Genomic DNA, 22,576 nt, shown 5'->3' on the forward strand with positions numbered 1-22,576 from the left:
ATCAATTTGCTATATTCATGTGATTAGCTATAAGGAATTTATTACCTCTGTTTTATTTGCAGGATACCCAAGCAGTGCGTACAAATTGTAGTGGTGCTTGTAGCTTATCATCAATCTGCCATTATTATTTGTATGTATGTGTTCAAAATGACCACCTAGAGATTCTTGATTTGCTCCTGGCTGCACCGTTGGGTTTCTCGCGGCTTTGTTTCGTTTGAGTTCTATTGTTCAAAATTGAATTTGTTGATGCTTAGAGTTTGGACTGGTCCGTTTGATACGTCTGCACTCGTGATGCGGAACATTTTCCAACATAGTGTGGGTTCAGAAGTGAGGAAAACAATTGGCTTGCAGGGTTCAGGCTACTTTCTTGTGCTTGTTTTGCCTTGTGATTACTTGAAACTGCAACCTGCAGGTTGAATGGGCGCTTTATATTTTAGGGCGGAAGACTGAAGCAAAGAAAACTGCGGCTCTTTAGTATATCTTCAGATTTGCGGCTCTTTGAGCCGTGGTACATTTGATTTGAGACCCGGATGAGGTCGGTTAAATTAGGATTAAAGTCCGCACAATAACTAGGAACACTGAACAAGCAAGGCTATTCAGATGAAGTCTGCACTTAATACTATAGGTTTCTTTTTGGGCTCTTGTACAGCTTCGCTAGCATCATGAATTAATTGTGGGATATGATGCACAGTAGTAGCTTCTTCTGTTTATTTTAGAAATCTTAGTTTATAGGTTTCCTTTTCGTCTCTTGTACTAATGTTCAGGGTAATGGAAATCTTGTATGATAATCTGCACATAGTTGATACTAACAATAGAATGATGACATGTTTGTTTTTGGGCATAAAGTTATGTGCTGATCCTCTTGCATTTGGATTCCGGTCTTACCCTGACTATGCGGATATGCTATTCTATGTTGGTTTTACGTTTCTTATTGGAAGAGTGAGATGCCCAGGACAGAATCCAGTTTGTATCAACGCCTCATTGGTAAGCACGCTCAGGTTTAATGTTACTGCAATTTCCTCCCTAATTTCAGCCCTAGGAACTATACCAGATCATCATAAGGGTGTGTGAACTCGCACCTGGTCTTGATGCTATTTTTGCTGCATGGTAGTCATTATTTTCTTATGTCTTGCCTGATGACCTCTTAAGTTCCTATTTTATTTTATTTTATTTCTCTTAAGAGTGGTGTCTCTTGCAGAATAGAATCATGTAGATTCTGCTTCATACAAGCTTCATAAAGAAATAGTTTTAAGGGAGGACTTCAAAGAGTATTTTGCCAAATTTGGTAAAGTGCGGGTAAATTGATTTTTGGTTGTCCTTTTTCTTTACAATTGGTTCTCATACTATTACTTGCAATGTTTGTTTACATACTATCCACCACCGTCTTCGCCCCATCTTAGCTTCTCCTCATCTCCACTCTCTCTCGTCGGCTAGGGATGGAGGGCAGTCAGCATCCACCTTGAGGCAGAGGGGTGGGCAGAAGGATGGTCGGTGTTCAACTCTCTACGGTTCAAAACCAAGTCCATCCAAGCCTCAAAGTATAAAGAAGGCGCCTAGACACTCGATGGGTGGTGTAAACCGTAGGGTGTCCATTGGTGGAGCCACGATGCAAGCATCCAAAACAGACATATTGTATACGAAGAATGTTCATGCTGCCAAGAGAAGTGAAGACATTGCCCATTTGTCCCCTGGTAAGCATCTATCAAGTTTGAGAGCTATTTGTTGTGCTACATATATGTCTTTGCTACAAGTCTCGAGATTTACGTAGGTGGAGTATCAGAAAATTAGGGAACCAGTTTCTGACATAAACTCTCTGTAAAACACTGTATATTCAATATTCAGACATAGAAGCCTTGCTGTGGTAGAGATCACATCAATTAGAGATAAGGGAACTTCTTAATCATGCTTTAATTTCTTAAACAAACAAGTTTTCTTTTCTAATTTATATCCAACCATATTTAGTGGGTTTTAACTATAGTTAATTTCTGACAACCAGGCTGGTGTTACACTTTTGTTCATAATAGAAAAGGTTGTTGCTACATTTGCATCCAATCCAACAATGAATTAAAAAGCGTGCATGTTATTTGGTTATTGGCCTTTGTAATTAAAAGAATCATGTTTATGCATTTAAGAAAAGGATATGTGCATGGTACTGAACAATGAGAAAAACACTGTTGACCATATCTCAAATCAAGTTATTTGGTGTATTTCAGGGTGGGCGTGTAACTAGAGAACAAAACACTATGGCGGCAAATGAGACTATCGAACCGAACTGATTGTACTGAAAACTAGGACCTAAACTTGTGCTGCTGGCCAACCTTTTCTTCAGGGAATGCCAAGATATTCGCCAAACAAAGCCATAGGATGGTATGTTCAAACATACACCTTTTACTCATCATGACATGATATTGTATTCTGTTGTGCCCTTACTCCTTTTCTATCTCCCGAGAATACTTTCAGGTGCTATACACAGAGGACAACCTATCAGGTGAGAATCGATTCGTGGCTGTTTCTCTTTTTGAACTGGTCGTTATGTGGTTCTTGGGGACTCGCACTCTGTTTTGTTTCTTTTTTACCTCCTATTTATGGGCTCCCTTCTGTTAGGGAGTCCACTAATGACCAGATGGGTATCTTGTCGCTCATCTACAGGAAGTCGGGCTCCAGTGTGTTTGGGTCAGCGTCCACGGAGGAGCAGATAACTGACGGCATTTACGCTGCCGGGCTCACTATCCTCATCACACGTGACCACAACCCACCCAACCAACTGTAATTCTTTGTTCTTACATTTCATTGCAACCTCATGGTTGACTGCACATCTTGGTTGTGTCATGTGATGGGAACATATTTTGGGTATTTGTTTTGTCATATGATGATGATTTCTTTCCAACAAGTAGTCACACTAATTAAATTCAGAAATTTGTTGGACAAGTCAACTTTGTAGATTCATAGTGTATGATTAAAGTTGGCATTAGACAAACAAAGAATGTGATCTGCCTCTCTAAATTTCCTCTAATTCTAATGTGGCACCGAATCGAGACGGAGTTGATGTGCAATTAGCTTGTTTTTTTAAGTGTGCAGCGACTTCTAGCGCTTGATTAAAATGGTCATTTGCTATTCATCATTTATTTTCTATTTTAAATCTTATTATATCTAATCAGCCCACTATTTCTTTTTTCAAGATTCTATAGTTAACACAAACTTGTTTGGGACTAAAGGCTTTGTTGTTGTTGTCTATAGTTAACACAAAATCCAATCTTAGAGTTAGCAATATAGTATACACTACCAGTCTGATACAAGCTTTATGGTAGCTTGTAAGAGCGGGGATATGTGAGCATATACCGAGCCATTCAATTATGTTACTGAAATCATTCCAAGAAAATATGCAGATTTTTAAAACATGTAAAAAGAGAAGAGAGTTGTTAATAATGATTTACAGGAAATTGGATTGGATAGTGCCGCTAGCTCGGATGGCGCCACTGAATTAATGACACTAATGCAGAGGATTGAAGTAAAATTGCAGAGATTAGAACTTGCTCTCGCCAAAGCCCCTTAAGTGATAAGGGAGACAACCAGCATAGACAACCGGCAACCACTAACCGACAACGATAATGTGCTTGTTGGATTGGTGTATTGGAATGGCTATGCATTTTAGTAGTATGCAAAATCCTTTTGCATCTATATACTTTACCATTAGGGCGCGAAACTACTAAAGAGTAGTATTGGAAAGATGCATCTGACTAGCTTATTCTGGGAGAGAACACAACTACAACGTCACTGAATCTGATATATGTTTCCTCATTTTTGTAGGTTACAATGGTCGTGGAGCTTCTTGGATTAAACTTGCAAAGAGTAGTACTGGAAAGCTTCATTTTCGTAAGATGCTCTTGTATTTCCGAGTAGAAGAAAGCAAAGCCAACAAGGGTCGTTAGAAATTATTAGTACTCTACAAAATTTGTAACACATCATATTAATTGGGAACTCAAATCTTGGTTGCAAAAATTAGATATGTGCTATAAATGCAGGCAATACAAAAGGTAGGAAGACCATACGAAGACCAATACAAAAAGGAGGATGCATGAGCTTCAGATCTGATTGAATTTAGTCAGAAGATGGAGACTTGAAGGAGGAATTAGTGGAGAATGGGAAGGTGGATAGAACATGGGAACAAATCAAATACGTGTAGGTATGACATGGTGCTTTTTTTAATCTCTTGCGTATGTCAATATTTTTCTACAGTTACATATATACAACTGAATCACAAAGGATTTTTTTTTGATTAGGTACACCATAGAATAGTCTCACATATTGGTTTATTTATTACCATGTTTAAATATCGACCAGCATGCTTGTCAAATTTATAATTTGTTATTTGCTTGCCTCAAGGCAATATTCTCCCAAGATATATATATATATATATATATATATATATATATATATATATATATATATATGTGTGTGTGTGTGTGTGTGTGTGTGTGTGTGTATACACACACATATACATATACACACATATGTGCATGCGTGCGACAAAACACTCCCATACCTGAGGTCTCAGTTAATGTTAATGTACTGCTGTTGAATTCTTCTGTCACTTTTGATACAAAGCTATAGCTAGCTATACTTTCATTTGCCAAGAAGATAAAATTGGTTATATACAGTGATTTAGTTACTTTCAGATTTTGGTTTTTTTAGAAGTGCTCCACAAATATCAACAAAAGGAGCTTGTACTTGAGGTAATAGTCTAGGAAGTTTCCGTGTCAACGAAAAATAGTACTACACGTGTGAATAAAGGGCACCTATGACATACAAAGTACTGCAATAAAATTGGAGGGCTGGGGAAGTGTTGGACTGGAGCCTCGCCCCCATGCGGTATGCTCTATCCAAGTATGTGCTCCTGTTTGCCGCATCTATATATTGGATGAAACCTGCGTGCTAATTGTGAATTATGTGCAAGTCAGTATTGAACGCTCTGTATTTCCAGAGAAGTAAGTTTCAACAGTTTCCATGACATTTCATGTATGTTCCATGCAGTAGTGTAGGTGGGAATTATATTGATGATTTCATTTTACCTTCAGCCAGCCAGGCCCACGTCTGCCAAGACTCCATCGTCGTTCCCATACAGCTGCCAGCCCAACCAGCTGGGTAGGCACCTGTGTGGTGACGCGCGGCCTCCAGGCCAACTCAGCAAGCACCTACATGGTGACATGCAAATCTTCGTGAAGACTCTGCAACCGCGCCAGCCCAGCAGCCAGCCAACGTGGCACTACAACGCCTCATCAGCTCGGACGCGCGTCGGAGCCAGGCGAGGCGGCGACAGCTGGGACGAGCTTCCTTGCCGTCCCCGATAAAGCAAGAAGGGCATGCCAGCAGCGCATTAAATGCGTTTGTCCGACGGTGCCAGAGGATAGACTTAACCACTGTGTACCTTTCCACCTCCCGTATGCAACTGTGGTGACCCCTTTTGACTATAAAAGGAGGCCCGAGGCGTACTGGAGAAGGATTCGGATCTTTTGGACTACGCACGCACCACAGCTAGTTCGAAAGCTCAAGAACACTCAAATATACACCAAAGCAGGATTAGGGTTTTACGCATCCTTGCGGCCCGAACCTAGGTAAACGATTTTTGTGCTGACTACCAGACCCGCTCTTTGCACAACCCCGCGCCTGCCAACCGTAGAAGGGATCCCAGTGATTCCATAGGTGTCGTTTTCACCGACATCTTTGGCGCGCCAGGTAGGGGGCGCAGTTGTGAAAATCCGGTCTAGCAGTTAGTTTAGCAGTTCTTCATCGCCATGGCTCCCAAGAAGAAGACGATCACGGCGATCGGTTTATCGGGAGCCGAACGGCCCGTACCAGTGCAGACGAGTGGTGGGGCGGTCGCGGACGGAAGCCGAGGCACGGCCCGCGAACACCCATATCGCTCTGGTAGTCAACGCCTGGCGAGCAGCGTCGTTCGTGCGCGAGAAGACGGGCCGCGCGCCGCCAAATCCAAAGACGGAGCCGCCGCCCCCCCCCCCCCCGCAGGCGGCGCGGGCCCTCCAAGGGTGGCGTTCTGCCACCCATGGGTGGCGCGGCGACTTCCAAGACGCCTACGCCGGCGCCCACGACGCGCTATTCCCAGGTGACCCTGGACACCGCCATGGGAAGAGTCCTGTGCCTCATTTGCGGGACGTAGAAGGCCAGCATGCACGCCGAAGCGCTGGCGTAAATGGCGCACAGCCGCAAGGCCGTGATAGAGCTTCTAACGTGGTTAGAAGTCGGAGCGCGCCACGTTCCACGCAGCTTTCGCCGCCACCCACGTCAGCAGAAGCTTTGGCGCGCGCGCAGTTGCTCCTCGACTTTCCTCCTGCTGCGGAAAAGCTCGACGAGTGGAGAGCCACCATCCGGAGCCTCGTCGGCGTTGCCAACAAAGATGAGCCGCGACCAGCGGGGCCCTCAGGCCGGCGCTCCGTCGAGCCACCGCATGCCACTGGTGGAAGGACCGGAGGTGCTGCGGCCACGGTGCACTCTCCTCCCCCATGCCAGCCACCGCGGATGTCGGTCCGTCGTGATGACGCTTGTGATAACATTTCCATAGCATCGTCCGACCCACGGACCCACCGCGATCAGCGCCATGTTCTTCGGGAGCGAACCCATGAAGATGCTCGAACCACCATCGAGCGCCGGCGCGAAGCACGCCACCAGTCAGATAGGCGGGCGGGGCCCACTATGGACCACCCAACACCGGGAGGCTCTGGCGGCCTACCCTACGAGGTGGGTTGCCCAGCCTTTACCCGTGAGCTGCGGCAGTTCCAGTGGCCCTCCCACCGCACGTTCAAGCCCGACGTTGGCGAGAAGTACAATGGCAAGACCCACCCGTCGGAGTTCCTCAGCATCTACACCATCGCGATGCAAGCTGCTGGAGCTCGCGACGACAAGGTGCTTGCAAATTACTTCCCGTTGGCACTTAAACCCAATGTCATGTCATGGTTGATGCACTTGCCGGCGGATTCCATTTCCTCTTGGTCGAATTTGTGTCATGAGTTTGTTGGCGCCTTCACTGGAGGCCACCAAGCTCATGGCCAGGCAAGCGATTTGCATATCATCCCCCAGAAGGAAGGTGAAAACCTGCGCAAGTACATACAGAGGTTCAGCCGGGTGCAGTACAACATCCCAGATGTTCATCCCGCCGCCGTGATCAGCGCATTCCATCAGAATATGTGCAACCGCAAGATGCGTGAAGAGCTGGCGATGAACAAGGTCAAAGATGTGGCCGAACTTTATGTTCTGGCCGATAGGTGCGCTCGAGCTGAAGAGGGGAGGAAGTACCCTAGCGAGGACGCCAGTGCGGAAACCGACTCCACAGACGAAGACACAGCCGCCCCGACGAAGAAGGGTCGGCGCCGCAACAGGAAGCGCAAGGGCAGGACCGTGCTTGCCGTTGAGGGATTCGAGGACACCGGTGCTCCCAAGAAGGCCAAGGCAGACGACCCCGACAAGGAAATTGCTGGGTGCGCCGCTTGCCGGGCCTTGGCGGCTGCCGACAAGCCAGGAGGCTCCAACAAGCAGTACTGCAAGATCCACCACACTAAGGGCCACGACCTCCAGAATTGCCGACAAGTTGAGCTGCTTGCTGAGAAGCAAAAAGCTGAGTATGAGAGGCGGGACAAGGAGAAGGGTCAGGATGGTGCCGAAGGATCCAGCAAGAAGCGTGGCGGCCAAGGAGGTCGCCGTGGCAAGGATAACCAGCAAGAGAGGCCCGCCCGGGGCCGCGACAAGAAGCAGGAAGACGACGGTCATGACGAGGATGACGAGTCCAGCGAGCATGAGTTACATAAAGCTACGGAGGCCATGTGCGTCGACGGTGGCGCCTCGCTGCACACCTCTCACCGCCAGCTCAAGCAGTGGGCGCGTGAGATAGCAGCAGCGGAACCATCATTCGATGCTCAAAAGCCACTGAAGTGGTCCAGCACGCCTATCATTTTTGACACCGAGGACCACCCTGATCGCACAACTGCGGTCGGGTGTTTGCCGTTGTTGGTTTCGCCAACAATACGCAACCTCAAGGTGATAAAAATGCTAGTTGACAGCGGGGCCGGTCTGAACTTGATCTCGCCTGTTGTGATCAAAAGGCTGCAGATTCCTGATGGAGACCTCGAGGAGACGGACACATTTCAAGGGGTCAACCCGGGAAGGAGTCAACGGAAGGGTAAGGTCACGCTGCCCGTGACGTTTGAAGGCGAGTTGAACTACAGGACAGAGAGGATTGTTTTCAATGTAGCCGAGATCCCCTTGCCCTACAACGGGATCCTCGGCCGCCCAGCACTAGCCAAGTTCATGGCGGCCTCACATTACGCCTACAACACGCTGAAGATGCCTGGGACAATGACCATCATCACCGTCCCCTCCGACAAGAAGGATGCGCTGATCTGCGCTGACCAACTCTACCGGGAGGCAGTCGCAGAAACTGCCGCCAAGGCACTTGCTCCTGCCACTGAAGCCCCGGGGGGAAGAAGACCGATAAGACCTCTCGCACCCACTCCGGCAAGCGCACCTCTTTGGAGTGTAGTGCTCCCGTCGAGGACGTGCCAGAGAGCTCCACCGGCAGGAGCAAGAAGTCCAAAGTTGCACCACCAGAGACCAAGAAGGTGTCCGTCAAGGAGGATGGCACGGGAGGGGCTTTCACCATAAGCTCCACCCTCGACAGCAAATAGGAAGGCGCGCTCGTCACTTTCCTGCGGGCGAATGTCGATGTGTTTGCGTGGCAAGCATCCGACATCCCCGGCGTTCCCAGGGAGGTGATTGAGCACCATCTTGCTGTTTGTCCTCATGCGCAACCCATCAAGCGGAAGGTCGGGAAGCAAGCTCTGGAATGGCAAGAGTTCATCACAGAGGAAATCGGGAAGTTGGAAGCGGCAGGCTTGGTGAGAAGGGTACTCCATCCGACGTGGTTGGCCAATCCGGTGGTGGTGCGCAAGGCAAATGGGAAGTGGAGGCTGTGTATTGATTACACATACATCAATAAGGCTTGTCCAAAGGACCCTTTCCTGTTACCGCGCATCGACCAGATTGTTGACTCCACGACCGGGTGTGACTTGTTATCATTCCTCGACACTTACTCGGGATACCACCAGATCTTCATGTCGAAAGAAGATGAAGAGAAGACAACGTTCATCAGCCCATGTGGTACGTATTGTTTCGTATGAATGCCTTTCGGGTTGAAGAGCGCTGGCTCGACGTTTGCGAGAGCAGTCCAAATTGGTTTTGAGCCTCGGCTGCATAGAAATATGGAAGCTTATATGGATGACATAGTGGTCAAAATCAAGGACAGGGCAACACTCGTACAAGATTTAGAAGAGACGTTTGCAAATTTGCGCAAGATCAACCTCAAGCTGAACCCTGAGAAGTGTGTCTTCGGCGTTCCGTCCGGCAAACTTCTTCTTTGTGTCATAGCGCGGGATCGAGGCGAATCCAGATAAGATCAAGGCCATTGAGCAAATTGAGGCGCCTAGGCGGATCAAGGATGTGCGTCGGCTCATTGGTTGCGTTGCCGCCATGAGCAGGTTCATCTCCAAGTCTGCTGAGCGTGCCCTTCCCTTTTTCAAAATCTTGAAGAAGGCGTGCCCAATGGAATGGACCCCAGAGGCCGAAGTAGCACTGCAGAAGAAATACCTCTCCTCTACACCGATACTGGTTGTGCCTAAACCACAAGAGCCATTGCTACTGTATCTAGCGACAACAAACCAAGTGGTCAGCACCGCGCTAGTGGCGCAGAGGGAGGTCGACGAAGAGGCAGTGGCAATGGCAGGACTGTCAGATGGCAAACCAGAGCTCCCCCCGGCAGGGCCTGGTGCCGGTAAGGCAAGGCCCCCGGCAGAGTCGGACGCTGGCGAAGCAGAAGCGACGCAACCAAATGAAATGGTGCAGAAGAAGAAGATGATGCAGCACCCAGTTTACTTTGTCAGCTCCCTCTTGCAGGGGGCTATGTCAAGGTACTCCGGTGTGCAGAAATTGCTCTTCGGCCTCCTTATGGCCTCGAGGAAGCTGCGTCATTACTTCCAAGCACACGAAATCACCGTCATCACCCGCTTCCCGTTGCAACGAATATTGCATAACCCAGACGCAACCGGAAGGATTGTGGAATGGGCCTTGGAACTTTCGAGCTTTGGTTTAAAGTTTGAAAGCACTTCGACAATTCAGAGTAGAGTCTTGGCGGAGTTCATTGCGGAATGGACCTCAACGCCCGACGAAGAGATTCAGGAGATCGCTCTTCCTGGCAAGGAAACAAGTCACGACTGGATTATGTACTTTGACGGGGCTTTCTCGCTGCAAGGCGCCGGTGCTGGTGTGCTGCTCGTCGCACCCACCGGAGAGCACCTCAAGTATGTAGTCCAGATGCACTTTCCCAGGGAGATGTCAACAAACAACACTGCTGAATATGAGGGGTTGCTTGCCGGTCTCAGGATTGCGGCAGACCTCGGAATCAAGAAGATCATCGTCAGGGGTGATTCACAGCTTGTCGTCAAGCAAGTTAACAAAGATTATCAAAGCCCATTGATGGAGGCCTACGTAGATGAAGTGAGGAAGCTGGAAGAGTGTTTTGACGGTATACAAGCGGAGCATGTTCCCCGAGTGGAGAACGGCAACGCCGACTACTTGTCGAAACGCGCTACCTTCAAATTGCCTGTGGAACCAGGTACTTTTGTGCTTCGATTAACTCAACCATCTGTTGAACCATCGACAGGGCAGAACAAGCGGAGGAAATCAGGCCCCGACAAGTACTTTCCCGCCGAGCTCCCAGGAGCCGCCGGCAAGGATGTTGCCATGGACACTGAGCCTGCCATGGGGCAACAGACTCCAGCAGGGCGTCAAGCCCTGGCCGTAGAGACAACCGCTCCCATGGAAAAGAAAATGTATTTGGTCCTTTTCGTCGAGCCCCAGGCTCCGGCATGGGCACAACATACCGTCCGATTCCTCCAAACAGGGGAACTCCCTGAGGAGCAGGAAGAAGCGGAGAAAGTAGCCCGTCAGTTTGCCATGTATCAGTTCATCGACGACGTTCTGTACAGAAAAAGACCAAACGGTGTGAAATTGAAGTGCATTCCCCGGGAGAAAGGACTGGAGCTGTTGGCAGAGATACACGGAGGCATATGTGGCTCCCACATAGGGTCGAGGGCCCTTGCCGGCAAGGCATTTCGGCAAGGTTTCTTTTGGCCCACAACCCTCCAGGATGCAACAGCACTAGTAACCAAGTGTGAAGCGTGCCAGTTCCATTCAAAGAAGCTTCATCAACTAGCTCAAGCTCTCCAAACAATCCCTCTTTCCTGGCCATTCTTGGTCTGGGGGCTCGACATACTGGGCCCCTTTCCCCATGCTGTTGAGGGCTTTGAGTACTTGTACGTTGCAATCGACAAGTTCACAAAGTGGCCGGAGGTGGAGGCAGTGAGAAAGGTGACAGCACAATCAGCCGTCAAAATTCTTCAAGGGGCTAGTCTGCCATTTTGGTGTGCCAAATAGAGTCATCACCGACAACGGCACACAGTTCACGAGCCACGTCTTCATGCAGTACATCTAGGACCTCGGCAGCAAGGTCTGTTTTGCCTCTGTTGCGCATCCACGAAGCAACGGCCAGGCTGAGAGGGCAAACACTGAAGTATTGCGAGGCCTCCGGACAAGGACTTTTGACAGGCTACACAGGTGCGGACGACGCTGGATTGATGAATTGCCAGCGGTTCTTTGGTCAATCAGAACGACACCAAATCGAGCCACCGGCCAGACACCTTTCTCCCTCGTTTACGGGGCAGAAGCAGTTCTCCCCACGAAACTCATGTACGGGTCACCCCAAGTGCTCGCTTATGATGAGTTTGAGCAAGAGCAATTGCAGCAAGATGATGCAACGCTCCTTGAGGAAGATCGTCTTCGGGCGGCTGTGAGAGTAGCGCGCTACCAGCAAGCCTTGCGCCGCTCCCATAGCCGCAAGGTTCATGCCCGAAGCTTTGAGGAAGGTGACCTTGTTCTTCGGCGCGTTTAATCGGCCAAGAATTCCAACAAGTTGACGCCGAAGTGGGAAGGCCCTTATCGGGTAATACGAGTCACCAGGCCTGGCGCAGTCCACCTGGAGACCGAAGATGCTATTCCAGTGAGCAACTCCCGGAACATCGAACATCTTTGCGAGTTTTACCCATAAGGCGCGGTTGCCGGGCTCCCCGACAGACCACCTTTTTGTACAAGCCTTGCCGGCGAGGCATGCAACCCTTTGTAGAATGCCAGGCGCAGACCCTAAGTATAAATAAAGGAAGCACTGGCACCCTAAGTTTTAACATGCATGCTAGGTTGAGTCTCTCCCTCGGTTAGGGTTGATAGTGCTCAGCGGCGACTAACCCCTAGCATAGAGGTCGAGTGTGCATCTCTCTGTTCCTTCCCGTCCTTTTTAGGTTCGCAGGGTACATGGACATGTCTGCTGAGATGTTTGGAGGAAAGAGAACAGGCCGGTGCCCCCGACCCCGGCAAGCCAAGGTTGTCGGGGGCTGCGGGTCCAAAGGTCCGACTGCGGCAAGCCAAGACTGCCGGGGGCTGCAACATCAGATAAGTTTTTCATTCCCCACTCCCTACTTCCGTATGAAACTTGAACGTACGAGCCTTCGCTCACTCTTATACCATCATGCTCCCTCTTTCCCATGTCCAAAAAACCTTACTTTGGGTCGGGACTTGGTCGTAGCGCGGTGGGAAGGGAATGGGCGAAGGGCCCAATCCTGCTTTGCCCCTACCTCAGCCATGGGCGTGAGTGTAATCGAGCTATAGTGCAGGAGGACGGCAAGGACTGTTGCCGGGTTACAATGTTTATCTTAAGATAATGAGGACTCGTTCCTTGGTGTGGCCCCCGCCCACGCACAAAAAGAAACCCGGCAAACACCCTTCTTTTCATTCATACGTTGTTAACAAGTACAATTCGTACGGAATGTATACACGAGCGAGGGGATTACAAGGTCTAAATTCTACTAAGGCTCGTAGGCTTACAAACTAAAAAAAGATAAGTGCCCCGTGATCCCCGTTGTTGCCCTTTCCTACCAGGTGCGGCAGGTGAAGGCAAAAAGGGGGCGACGGGGAATGCGCCGATGGAGAGTTTGACGAGGAAGGCCCTCGGTAGGGCGCGTGGCCGAGGGAGGGGCGACGCGGTCAGTCGGAGTCGGAGTCCCCCCGCTCGACGCCCTCGTCGTCACTGTCGCTGTCCTCCTCGTCACTTCCGCTTGAGGAGTCTTCGTCATCGGAGGAGCTCTCCATGCAACACTTTAGGCGAGTTCCAAAGTCCCCAAAGACCTTGATGGAGAGCAGGTCGTTCTCCATTAATTTGAAGTAGAGAACGAGCCCCTCCGTCAGGCTGTGGACATGAGCGATGGTCTTCCATCCGCGACGAAGATACATGACGTGAGGGGCGGGAAAGTCGACATCAACCTGCGTGCCGCCATTCCTGCAGCCCCTCATGTGCAACCTCAGAGTCTGTGGCGGATCGAGCTCCATCTCCCGAGCGAATGGAGCAAGGAGACGAAGACGACGGCGCACTGGCCGGTGCAGCCTGATGAAGACTCGCGGGGCTGGTCCCCGATGTGGCCCTCCATTTGGGGAGGGACCGCTGGCGGAGGCGAGGCCGGTGCACCGCCCTGTCCTCCTCTTCCCCGAGCGCCACGTCGACCTCGGCCTCGCCCCCTCCCCCTTCCTCTTGTGGTCGGCTCCGCCGCCACGAGCTCTTCAGAAGGAGAGGCGCGCTGTCGAGCGGAGACCCTCGTCGCCACCGTCGAAGTGCCGGCGCGCCCTCTCGCCATAGCAGAAGAAAGAAAGGAGCCAAGGTGGAAGGAGATGGATGATGAAAGATTGAGGGGTGCCATCCCCCTCCCCTTCTTATAAAGGGGCGGGGTCGGGGCATGGCCGCCCCACTCAACCAATCCGGCCATGAGGGGTGCAGGGAATCGAGACCGACCCGCTGCTCCAATCAGCGGCGACCCAGTTTCCCGCCTCGTCATTTAACGCCCGTGCCCCCCGCATCCGCCGCCTACCATGTTTGAGGCATGGGGAACACGTGGCAAGCAAGCAGAAATCGAGGGGACGAGTGAGGCGACCGTTTTCCACCCCGTGATTGTAGGGCACGGGCGCCTTGAAGGCCACGATCCGAGTTCACTCAGTAAATGAGCCGCGCCCCTGCGTTTTTCTCTTTTTATGGGGAAAGCGCGAGCCGCCTCTTTATCACGATGTGACGCATGAGGGCAGGAACCGCCCCACGCACGACCCTCCACGTTGCGCATTCAACACGGGTCGTGGGGAAGCGTAGTGAGCGAAGGAGTTACTGCGGTAAAAATCCGCCCGCCTGCCCGCGCACCGTTCTGGGCCTAGCCCAACAACGCGTTGCGCTTATGTGTGACCCAGGCCCGGGGGCTCCTGTCGGTGTACAAAAGTGGGGGCCCTTTTTGCACCCCTTTACTTGTGCACAGGCAGTCAGAGTTGCGCCCGCGGCCACACTAAGTAGGGCAGAGGAGGGAAGCCAAAAGCACAAGACGGGCAAAGCAACGCCAAGACTAGAGACACAAAGAGCAAGAGGACGAGGTGGACTCCCCCGGCAAGACCCTTGACGGGGCGGCCTCCGCAGCCCCGACAAGTGCCTTGCCGAGGCAGCTTTCCCAACGCCAGCAGAGCGCGCCACCCTTGAGCCCAAGGGTTCCAACACCACCAACCACATTGGAACCAAGGCTCGGGAGGCACCTCCATGGTGGCATGCAGATCTTTGTGAAGATCATAAGCACACAAGATCAGATGAGGACCAGAAGACGACGATCCTCGGCAAGATCCTTGCCGAGGAAATCCACGAGACCCCCGGCAAGATCCTTGCCGGGGACGACCGCGATGCCACGGCAAGACCCTTGTCGGGGCCCCGGCAAGACCCTTACCGAGGACACCTGCGGGGCCATAGCCAGGCCCACGTCTGCCAAGACTCCAGCTGCCAGCCCAACCAGCTGGGCAGGCACCTGCGTGGCGACGCGCGGCCTCTAGGCCAACTCAGCAAGCACCTACGTGGTGACATGAAAATCTTCATGAAGACTCTGCCACCGCGCCAGCCTAGCAGCCAGCCAACGTGGCACTACAACGCCTCATCAGCTCGGACGCGCGTCGGATCCAGGCGAGGCGACGACAGCTGGGACGAGCTTCCTTGCGGTCCCCGATAAAGCAACAAGGGCACGTCGACAGCGCATTAAATGCGTTTGTCCGATGGTGCAAGAGGATAGACTTAACCACTGTGTACCTTTCCACCTCCTGTATGCCACTATGGTGACCCCTTTTGTCTATAAAAGGAGGCCCGGGGCGTATTGGAGAAGGACTCAGATCTTTTGGACTACGCACGCACCACAGCTAGTTCGAGAGCTCAAGAACACTCAAATATACACCAAAACAGGATTAGGGTATTACGCATCCTTGCGGCCCGAACCTGGGTAAACGATCTTTGTGCTGACTACCAGACCCGCTCTTTGCACAACCCCGCGCCCGCCAACTGTAGAAGGGATCCCAGTGATTCCATAGGTGTCGTTTCCACCGACACAAGCATACGATAAAAATATCGTATATCTACTTTGTTAGTTATTTGAACTTTTTTCACTATAGATTGCACACATCTCTTATTATAGGTGTCTAATTTTTGTGCCCGGCTATCTCTACTACCTAAAAGAATCGTAAGGTTCCATTTCCCGTCTTATGGTAGTCCCTTCGTCCGACTCTTCCTTCTCCCGATTTGATTTTTCCAGCTTTCCATCGTTTTTTAATGAAAACCATTAATGGGGCTTTAATTTGTCTCCGTAATCTCCTCCTTAATTTGCGCCTCATCCCCCCGTACACCATCCACTCGCCCACACAACCTGTCAAGTCATCTGGCTTGCCTCTCCTCCGCCATACCGCCTCCGCACGCCAGCTGCCTTCCCCAGCAGGGCCGACCCCTAGCTGCCTTCCTCCGATATGTCGCCTTTCCATCGGCGACCACCAACGTACTACGCCGCGGCCCGGGCGCCTCCCACCACGCTCCTCCTCTCCAATCACAAGTACCATCCCACGATCCAAAGTTTCTCTCGTCGCCGGCTTTGGACGGAGCCGCCGCCATGGGTGGGCATCTTCTTCTACAAGATCCTCCTATCTCGACAGTTTGGATCCACTCATGGATTCTTACACGTTCGTTTTCATTGATTCGTGGTCACATGCGCGAGCTGTGAAGCACTGATGACCCACAAGTATAGGGGATCTATCGTAGTCCTTTCGATAAGTAAGAGTGTCGAACCCAACGAGGAGCAGAAGGAAATGATAAGCGGTTTTCAGCAAGGTATTCTCTGCAAGCACTGAAATTATAGGTAACAGATAGTTTTGTGATAAGGTAATTTGTAGCGAGCAACAAGTAACAAAAGTAAATAAAGTGCAGCAAGGTGGCCCAATCGCAGACTAAGGCATAGCCTAGTGGTGGGAAGGGGCTGATGCCTTCCCACCCACCCAGGTTCAAGGCATGGTACTTGCAATTTGGGGTTGTTGCACCAATTATACTATAGGGGGTTCCCTTACAGTCTTTTTGTCAAAAAAAGGTGGCCCAATCCTTTTTGTATCAAAGGACAAGCCTGGACAAACTCTTATATAGAGAAAAGCGCTCCCGAGGACACATGGGAATTATCGTCAAGCTAGTTTTCATCACGTTCATATGATTCGCGTTCGGTACGTTGATAATTTGATATGTGGGTGGACCGGTGCTTGGGTGCTGCCCTTACTTGGACAAGCATCCCACTAATGATTAACCCCTATTGCAAGCATCCGCAACTACAAAAGAAGTATTAAGGTAAACCTAACCATAACATGAAACAAGTGGATCCAAATCAGCCCCTTACGAAGCAACGCATAAACTAGGGTTTAAGCTTCTGTCACTCTAGCAACCCATCATCTACTTATTACTTCCCAATGCCTTCCTCTAGGCCCAAACAATGGTGAAGTGTCATGTAGTCGACGTTCACATAACACCACTAGAGGAGAGACAACATACATCTCATCAAAATATCGAACGAATACCAAATTCACATGACTACTAATAGCAAGACTTCTCCCATGTCCTCAGGAACAAACGTAACTACTCACAAAGCATATTCATGTTCATAATCAGAGGGGTATTAACATGCATATAGGATCTGAACATATGATCTTCCACCAAATAAACCAACTAGCATCAACTACAAGGAATAATTAACACTACTAGCAACCTACAGGTACCAATCCCAGACTTGGAGACAAGAATTGGATACAAGAGATGAACTAGGGTTTGAGAGGAGATGGTGCTGGTGAAGATGTTGATGGAGATTGCCCTCTCCCGATGAGAGGAGCGTTGGTGATGACGATGGCGATGATTTCCCCCTCCCGGAGGGAAGTGTCCTCGGCAGAACAGCTCTGCCGGAGCCCTAGATTGGTTCCGCCAAGGTTCCGCCTCGTGGCGGCGGAGTCTCGTCCCGAAAGCTTGCTTATGATTTTTCTTCGGACGAAAGACTTCATATAGCAGAACATGGGCACCGGAGGGCCAACAGGGGACCCACGAGGCAGGGGGCGCGCCCAGGGGGTAGGGCGCGCCCCCACCCTCGTGGCCAGGGTGTGGGCCCCCTCTGGTATTTCTTCCGCTCAATATTTTTTATTATTTCCAAAAATGACTTTCGTGGAGTTTCAGGACTTTTGGAGTTGTGCAGAATAGGCCTCTAATATTTGCTCCTTTTCCAGCCCAGAATTCCAGCTACCGGCATTCTCCCTCCTTATGTAAACCTTGTAAAATAAGAGAGAATGGGCATAAGTATTGTGACATAATGTGTAATAACAGCCCATAATGCAATAAATATCGATATAAAAGCATGATGCAAAATGGACGTATCAACTCCCCCAAGCTTAGACCTCGCTTGTCCTCAAGCGGAAGCCGATAACGATAAATATGTCCACATGTTTAGAGGTAGAGGTGTCGATAAAATAAAATACGGACATGAGGGCATCATGATTATTCATAACAGCAACATATATGGATAATTTCATATGATTTCTTATGTTCAAGTAATAATCTATTCACAATGCAAAGTATGAATCAGAAACATTATTGAGAACTAACAAACTATAATCTCAGTCATTGAAGCAATTGCAATTTATCATAACATCAGAAAGAGTCTATGTCAGAGCTTTTTAGCAAGTCCACATACTCAACTATCATTTAGTCTTTCACAATTGCTAACACTCACGCAATACTTGTGGTTACGGAGTTTTAATCGGACACAGAGAAAGATAGGGGCTTATAGTTTCGCCTCCCAACCTTTTACCTCAAGGGTAATGTCAACAATAATAGCTCATGCTAACTTACATCCAATTTGATATATATATCAGGATCTTTCCAACATACTATGCTTGCCAAAGGATAAAATGTAAAAAGGAAAGGTGAAGATGTAACACCCACGATGCGGCTATATCTCCCACGTGTCGAGGCACGACTTAGAGGTATAACCACATTGTAGGTTTTGTCGCAAGAAGGGTCATCTTCACACAATCCCATGTAATGAACAAGAATAGGATAAAGAGAGTTGGCTTACAATCGCCACTTCACACAATACTTAAAAAAATCATACATCAATCAGAGTACACACATAGACCGACTACGGTCAAAGCCAAAAGAAAAGAAGATAACCCAACTGCTAGATCCCCGATCGTCCCAACTGGGCTCCACTACTGATCAACAGGAAACGAAACATAGTAACGACCAAGGTCCTTGTCAAACTCCCACTTGAGTTCGGTAGCATCACCTGCACTGGTATCGTCGGCACCTGCAACTGTTTTGGTAGAATCTGTGAGTCACGAGGACTCAGCAATCTCACACCCGCGAGATCAAGACTATTTAAGCTTATATGAAGGATGGGGTAATGAGGTGGAGCTGCAGCAAGCACTAAGCAAATATGGTGGCTAACATACGCAAATAAGAGCGAGAAGAGGAGCAACGCATCGGTCGAGAAGCTAGAAGTGATCAAGAAGTGATCCTGAAACTACTTACGTCCAAACATAACCCAAAAACCGTGTTCACTTCCCGGACTCCGCCGAAAAGAGACCATCACGGCTACACACGCGGTTGATGCATTTTAATTAAAACAAGTGTCAAGTTCTCTACAACTGGACATTAACAAATTCCCATCTGCCACATAACCGCGGGCACGGCTTTCGAAAGATAATACCCTGCAGGGGTTAGCCCATGATAAGCTCTCACGATCAACGAAGGATATTCCTTCTCCCGGGAAGACCCGATCAGTCTCGGAATCCCGGTTACAAGACATTTCGACAATGGTAAAACAAGTCCAGCAAAGCCGCCTGAATGTGCCGACAAATCCCGATAGGAGCTGCACATATCTCGTTCTCAAGGCACACCGGATAAGTCAAGCTACGAGTAAAACTAGGCCTCGAGTTTCCCCGAGGTGGCCCCGCAAGCTGCTCGGTTCGGACCAACACTTAGAGAAGCACTGGCCCGGGGGGGGCTAAATAAAGATGACCCTCGGGTTGGCCGACCCAAGGGAAGGGGTAATAGGTTGTTAGGCAAATGTAAAACCAAGGTTGGGCCTTGCTGGAGGAGTTTTATTCAAAGCGAACTGTCAAGGGGTTCCCATAACACCCAACCGCGTTAGGGACGCAAAATCCGGGAACATAATACCGATATGACGGAAACTAGGGCGGCAAGAGTGGAACAAAACACCAGGCATAAGGCCGAGCCTTCCACCCTTTACCAAGTATATAGATGCATTAATTAAATAAGAGATATTGTGATATCCCAACAAAATCCATGTTCCAACATGGAACAAACTTCATCTTCACCTGCAACTAACAACGCTATAAGAGGGGCTGAGCAAAGCGGTAACATAGCCAAAACAACGGTTTGCTAGGAAGGGTGAAAGAAAGGTTAGAGGCTATCATGGCAATATGGGAGGCATGATATAGCAAGTGGTAGATAGCGCGGCATAGCAATAGAGCGAACAACTAGCAAGCAAAGATAGAAGTGATTTTGAGGATATGGTCATCTTGCCTGAGATCCCGCAAGGAAGAAGAACGAGTCCAAGAAGAAGACGAACGGGCGTGTCGAACGAATCCTCACAACTCCGGAACGAAACCAGTAACGAGAGAAGCAAACCGGAAAGAAGCAAACAACCTAGTAAACAACCATCACATAAACATGGCATGATGCGCAACCAAGTACGATGCATGTCCGGTTTAAAGAGGCATGGCATGGCAAAGTGCACAAACAATATTACAAGTTAAGTGGAGCACAATATGCAACGAGTTGCATATTGACGAAACACCACATTTCAAACATTTAGTTCACTCTCGTTTATGTACCCAACAATATTAAATGTTGTTAAACATGGCAAGAGGTGAAGCATAATTAAACTAACTATTTAGGCAAGTTTAAATGAGGCCGGAAATAAGAAACAACAATTTCGGAAAATCCTCATATGCATATTTCAAATTTGCTACTGTTCTGCCCTAAACCATATTTTAGAGTTGTTAAACATGCAAAGTAATGCCACCATGTTAAACTAGACATTTTTCCAAGCAAGTTACATATATAGTTTATTCAAATCCGAGTTACGGTTAATTAGTTATGAATTAAATCATTTTAACATGGCATTTAAGAAAATTAAATCAAACAGCACATTTAAACATTTTTAACATGGATGAAAGTGGCATATTATGAAACTAGATCAAATTCTAGGCATTTTACATGTTTAAAACATTTCAATCCGATGCACGGTTGTTGAGTTATTATATGCATGAACATGAGGGTGCAATCTGTAAACATGCAGTTTTCGGGATAATTGGACAAATTCGCAGCAGCAGAAAAAAATACTACGGGCCGAAACTGGCTGATCCAACATGCACATGAGAGGGGCGGGTGCTGCTCACCATGGGCCATGGCCCAGTCGGTGGAGAGTTAGGCCGGGCCTTGGCGAGGAAAGAGGAGTCCCCGCACGGGCAACGTGGTTCTTGTCCACGCTGGCGCTGGAACAGGTCAACGAGGGTGCGGCGCTGGTCTCCTCGATCGTGAAGCAGGGGATCTAGGGGTCGACGGCTGCGGCCGGGCTTGGCGATGCAGACGGCGTGGAGGCGAACGGATCCGGGCGGAGCCTCGCCGGAATGAAGCAGGAGCGGCGGCGTGGGACTTGAGGCGCAGGGGCGAGGCGAGCTCGAGCAGATCCGGCGGGTGGCACTGCTCGAAGGTCACCGGACGAAGCAGGACGACGCGGCGGCGCCATGGAGCTTGGGCGAGCTCCTGCTCGTTCCTGGGAAGGAGAGGGGGCCACCGTGAGAGGGAGAGGGGAAAAACAGGAGGAGGAGAGGTCGCGGGGTTGGCCTGGACCTTGTGACGACGGCTGCGGCTTGTCGTTCGGTGCAGGGTGAAGCAGAGGAGGCAGGAGTCGGGTCACGGCAGGCCAAGGCGGGGCACGACAGCATGGCGCAGGGGCGTCAGCGGAACAGGGTCGCGCCGGGGAAGATCGGGGGTACCGCGGGCGGCGTTCTCGTCGAGGTCCTCCGGGAAGAAGATGGCGGCGACGCTGTTACAGAGAAAAGAGAGGGAGTCCAGTGAGACAGAGAGCTTCAGCGAAGGAGGGAAAAGGGGCAGGGCGGTGAGGACGGCCTGTTGGTTCGAGCGAGGAACGGAGCAGCTCCGGCGATGGCGCTCGCCGGCGCGGGGAGGTGGTCCTAGATGAGGAGGCGTGCTGGTTGGCAGCGAGTGGAGGCCGAGGGGATTTGGATCGGGGGCGCAGCCACTGATTGGATGGGGATGGATTTTGGATCAGGGAGGATACCGATGTAGATGGTGGCGGCGCTAGGGTAGGATCCCTAGAAATTAGGTGGTTTGTCTAGGTTAGGTTAGGGGGTCTATATATAGCAAGTCGATTTTTGGATAAGGGCATTTGGTCCCTCCGATCTTAATCGGACGGGCCCGGATAAATAGGCTAGGGAGACCAAATAAGAAAACGGAGATGTTTTATAGATGTTTGGGGATGATCCGGATCCAATGGTCACGACTGAGCGGTTCGAGTTCGGGACAGCTTGACGCGCACGCAAGGGGGTCTATGCACTGTGCAGAGAGATAAGGCGGACAAAGAAGAGGGAAACAAGAACCCGGTTGGTCTCGAAACGGTCAATGAAGGCAGGGGACGCGGCAACTATGAACGACTACGAGTTTTAAGAAAAGATGTGGATGCAATGCACATGATGCTATGAGATGAGATGCAACAAACAAATAAATACACGCGACGATAACGAAAAACATGGAAGACGTCTGAAGCGTCGGTCTCGGGGCGTTACAACACTCCTCCACTTACAAGAGATCTCGTCCCGAGATCTAGAGATGGCACCGGAGAGAAACGAAAGAGGAAGAGGTAAAACAAAGTTACTTCTTTGACAAACGAGTGAAACCAAAGAACCTTGAGAGGTCGCAAAGCTTGAAGAAAAGACACGACGGAGGTGAACAAAATTTAAAACACTCCGTTCAGCAAGAGGAACAAGGAACATTGCGAGAACC

General features: G+C 49.8%; 1 protein-coding gene across 23 annotated transcripts in view; it reads left to right on the forward strand.

Annotated features, from left to right (window-relative positions):
• The window catches only part of LOC120970847 (uncharacterized), a 58,897-nt gene that overhangs the window by 2,272 nt on the left and 34,049 nt on the right, over positions 1 to 22,576 (forward strand). For 12 of the 23 annotated variants that reach the window (XR_012181829.1, XR_012181832.1, XR_012181838.1 and 9 more), the window contains 6 exons: positions 63 to 984; positions 1,199 to 1,296; positions 1,435 to 1,691; positions 2,214 to 2,367; positions 2,461 to 2,488; positions 3,808 to 4,183. Coding sequence is in view for 5 of the 23 variants with exons in the window: in XM_073496491.1 (XP_073352592.1) it covers positions 1,565 to 1,691; positions 2,330 to 2,367; positions 2,461 to 2,488; positions 3,808 to 3,873; positions 4,023 to 4,096 (333 nt within the window). In the remaining 18 variants the exon portion in view is untranslated. Of the gene's footprint in view, positions 1 to 62; positions 985 to 1,198; positions 1,297 to 1,434; positions 1,692 to 2,213; positions 2,368 to 2,460; positions 2,489 to 2,604; positions 2,767 to 3,807; positions 4,184 to 17,252; positions 17,558 to 22,576 lie in introns of those variants that run through there. The other 11 variants (XM_073496490.1, XM_073496489.1, XM_073496491.1 and 8 more) reach the window with 10 other exon arrangements.

This window comes from Aegilops tauschii, chromosome 4, assembly GCF_002575655.3.
Source record: "Aegilops tauschii subsp. strangulata cultivar AL8/78 chromosome 4, Aet v6.0, whole genome shotgun sequence".
Lineage (NCBI taxonomy): Eukaryota > Viridiplantae > Streptophyta > Magnoliopsida > Poales > Poaceae > Aegilops > Aegilops tauschii.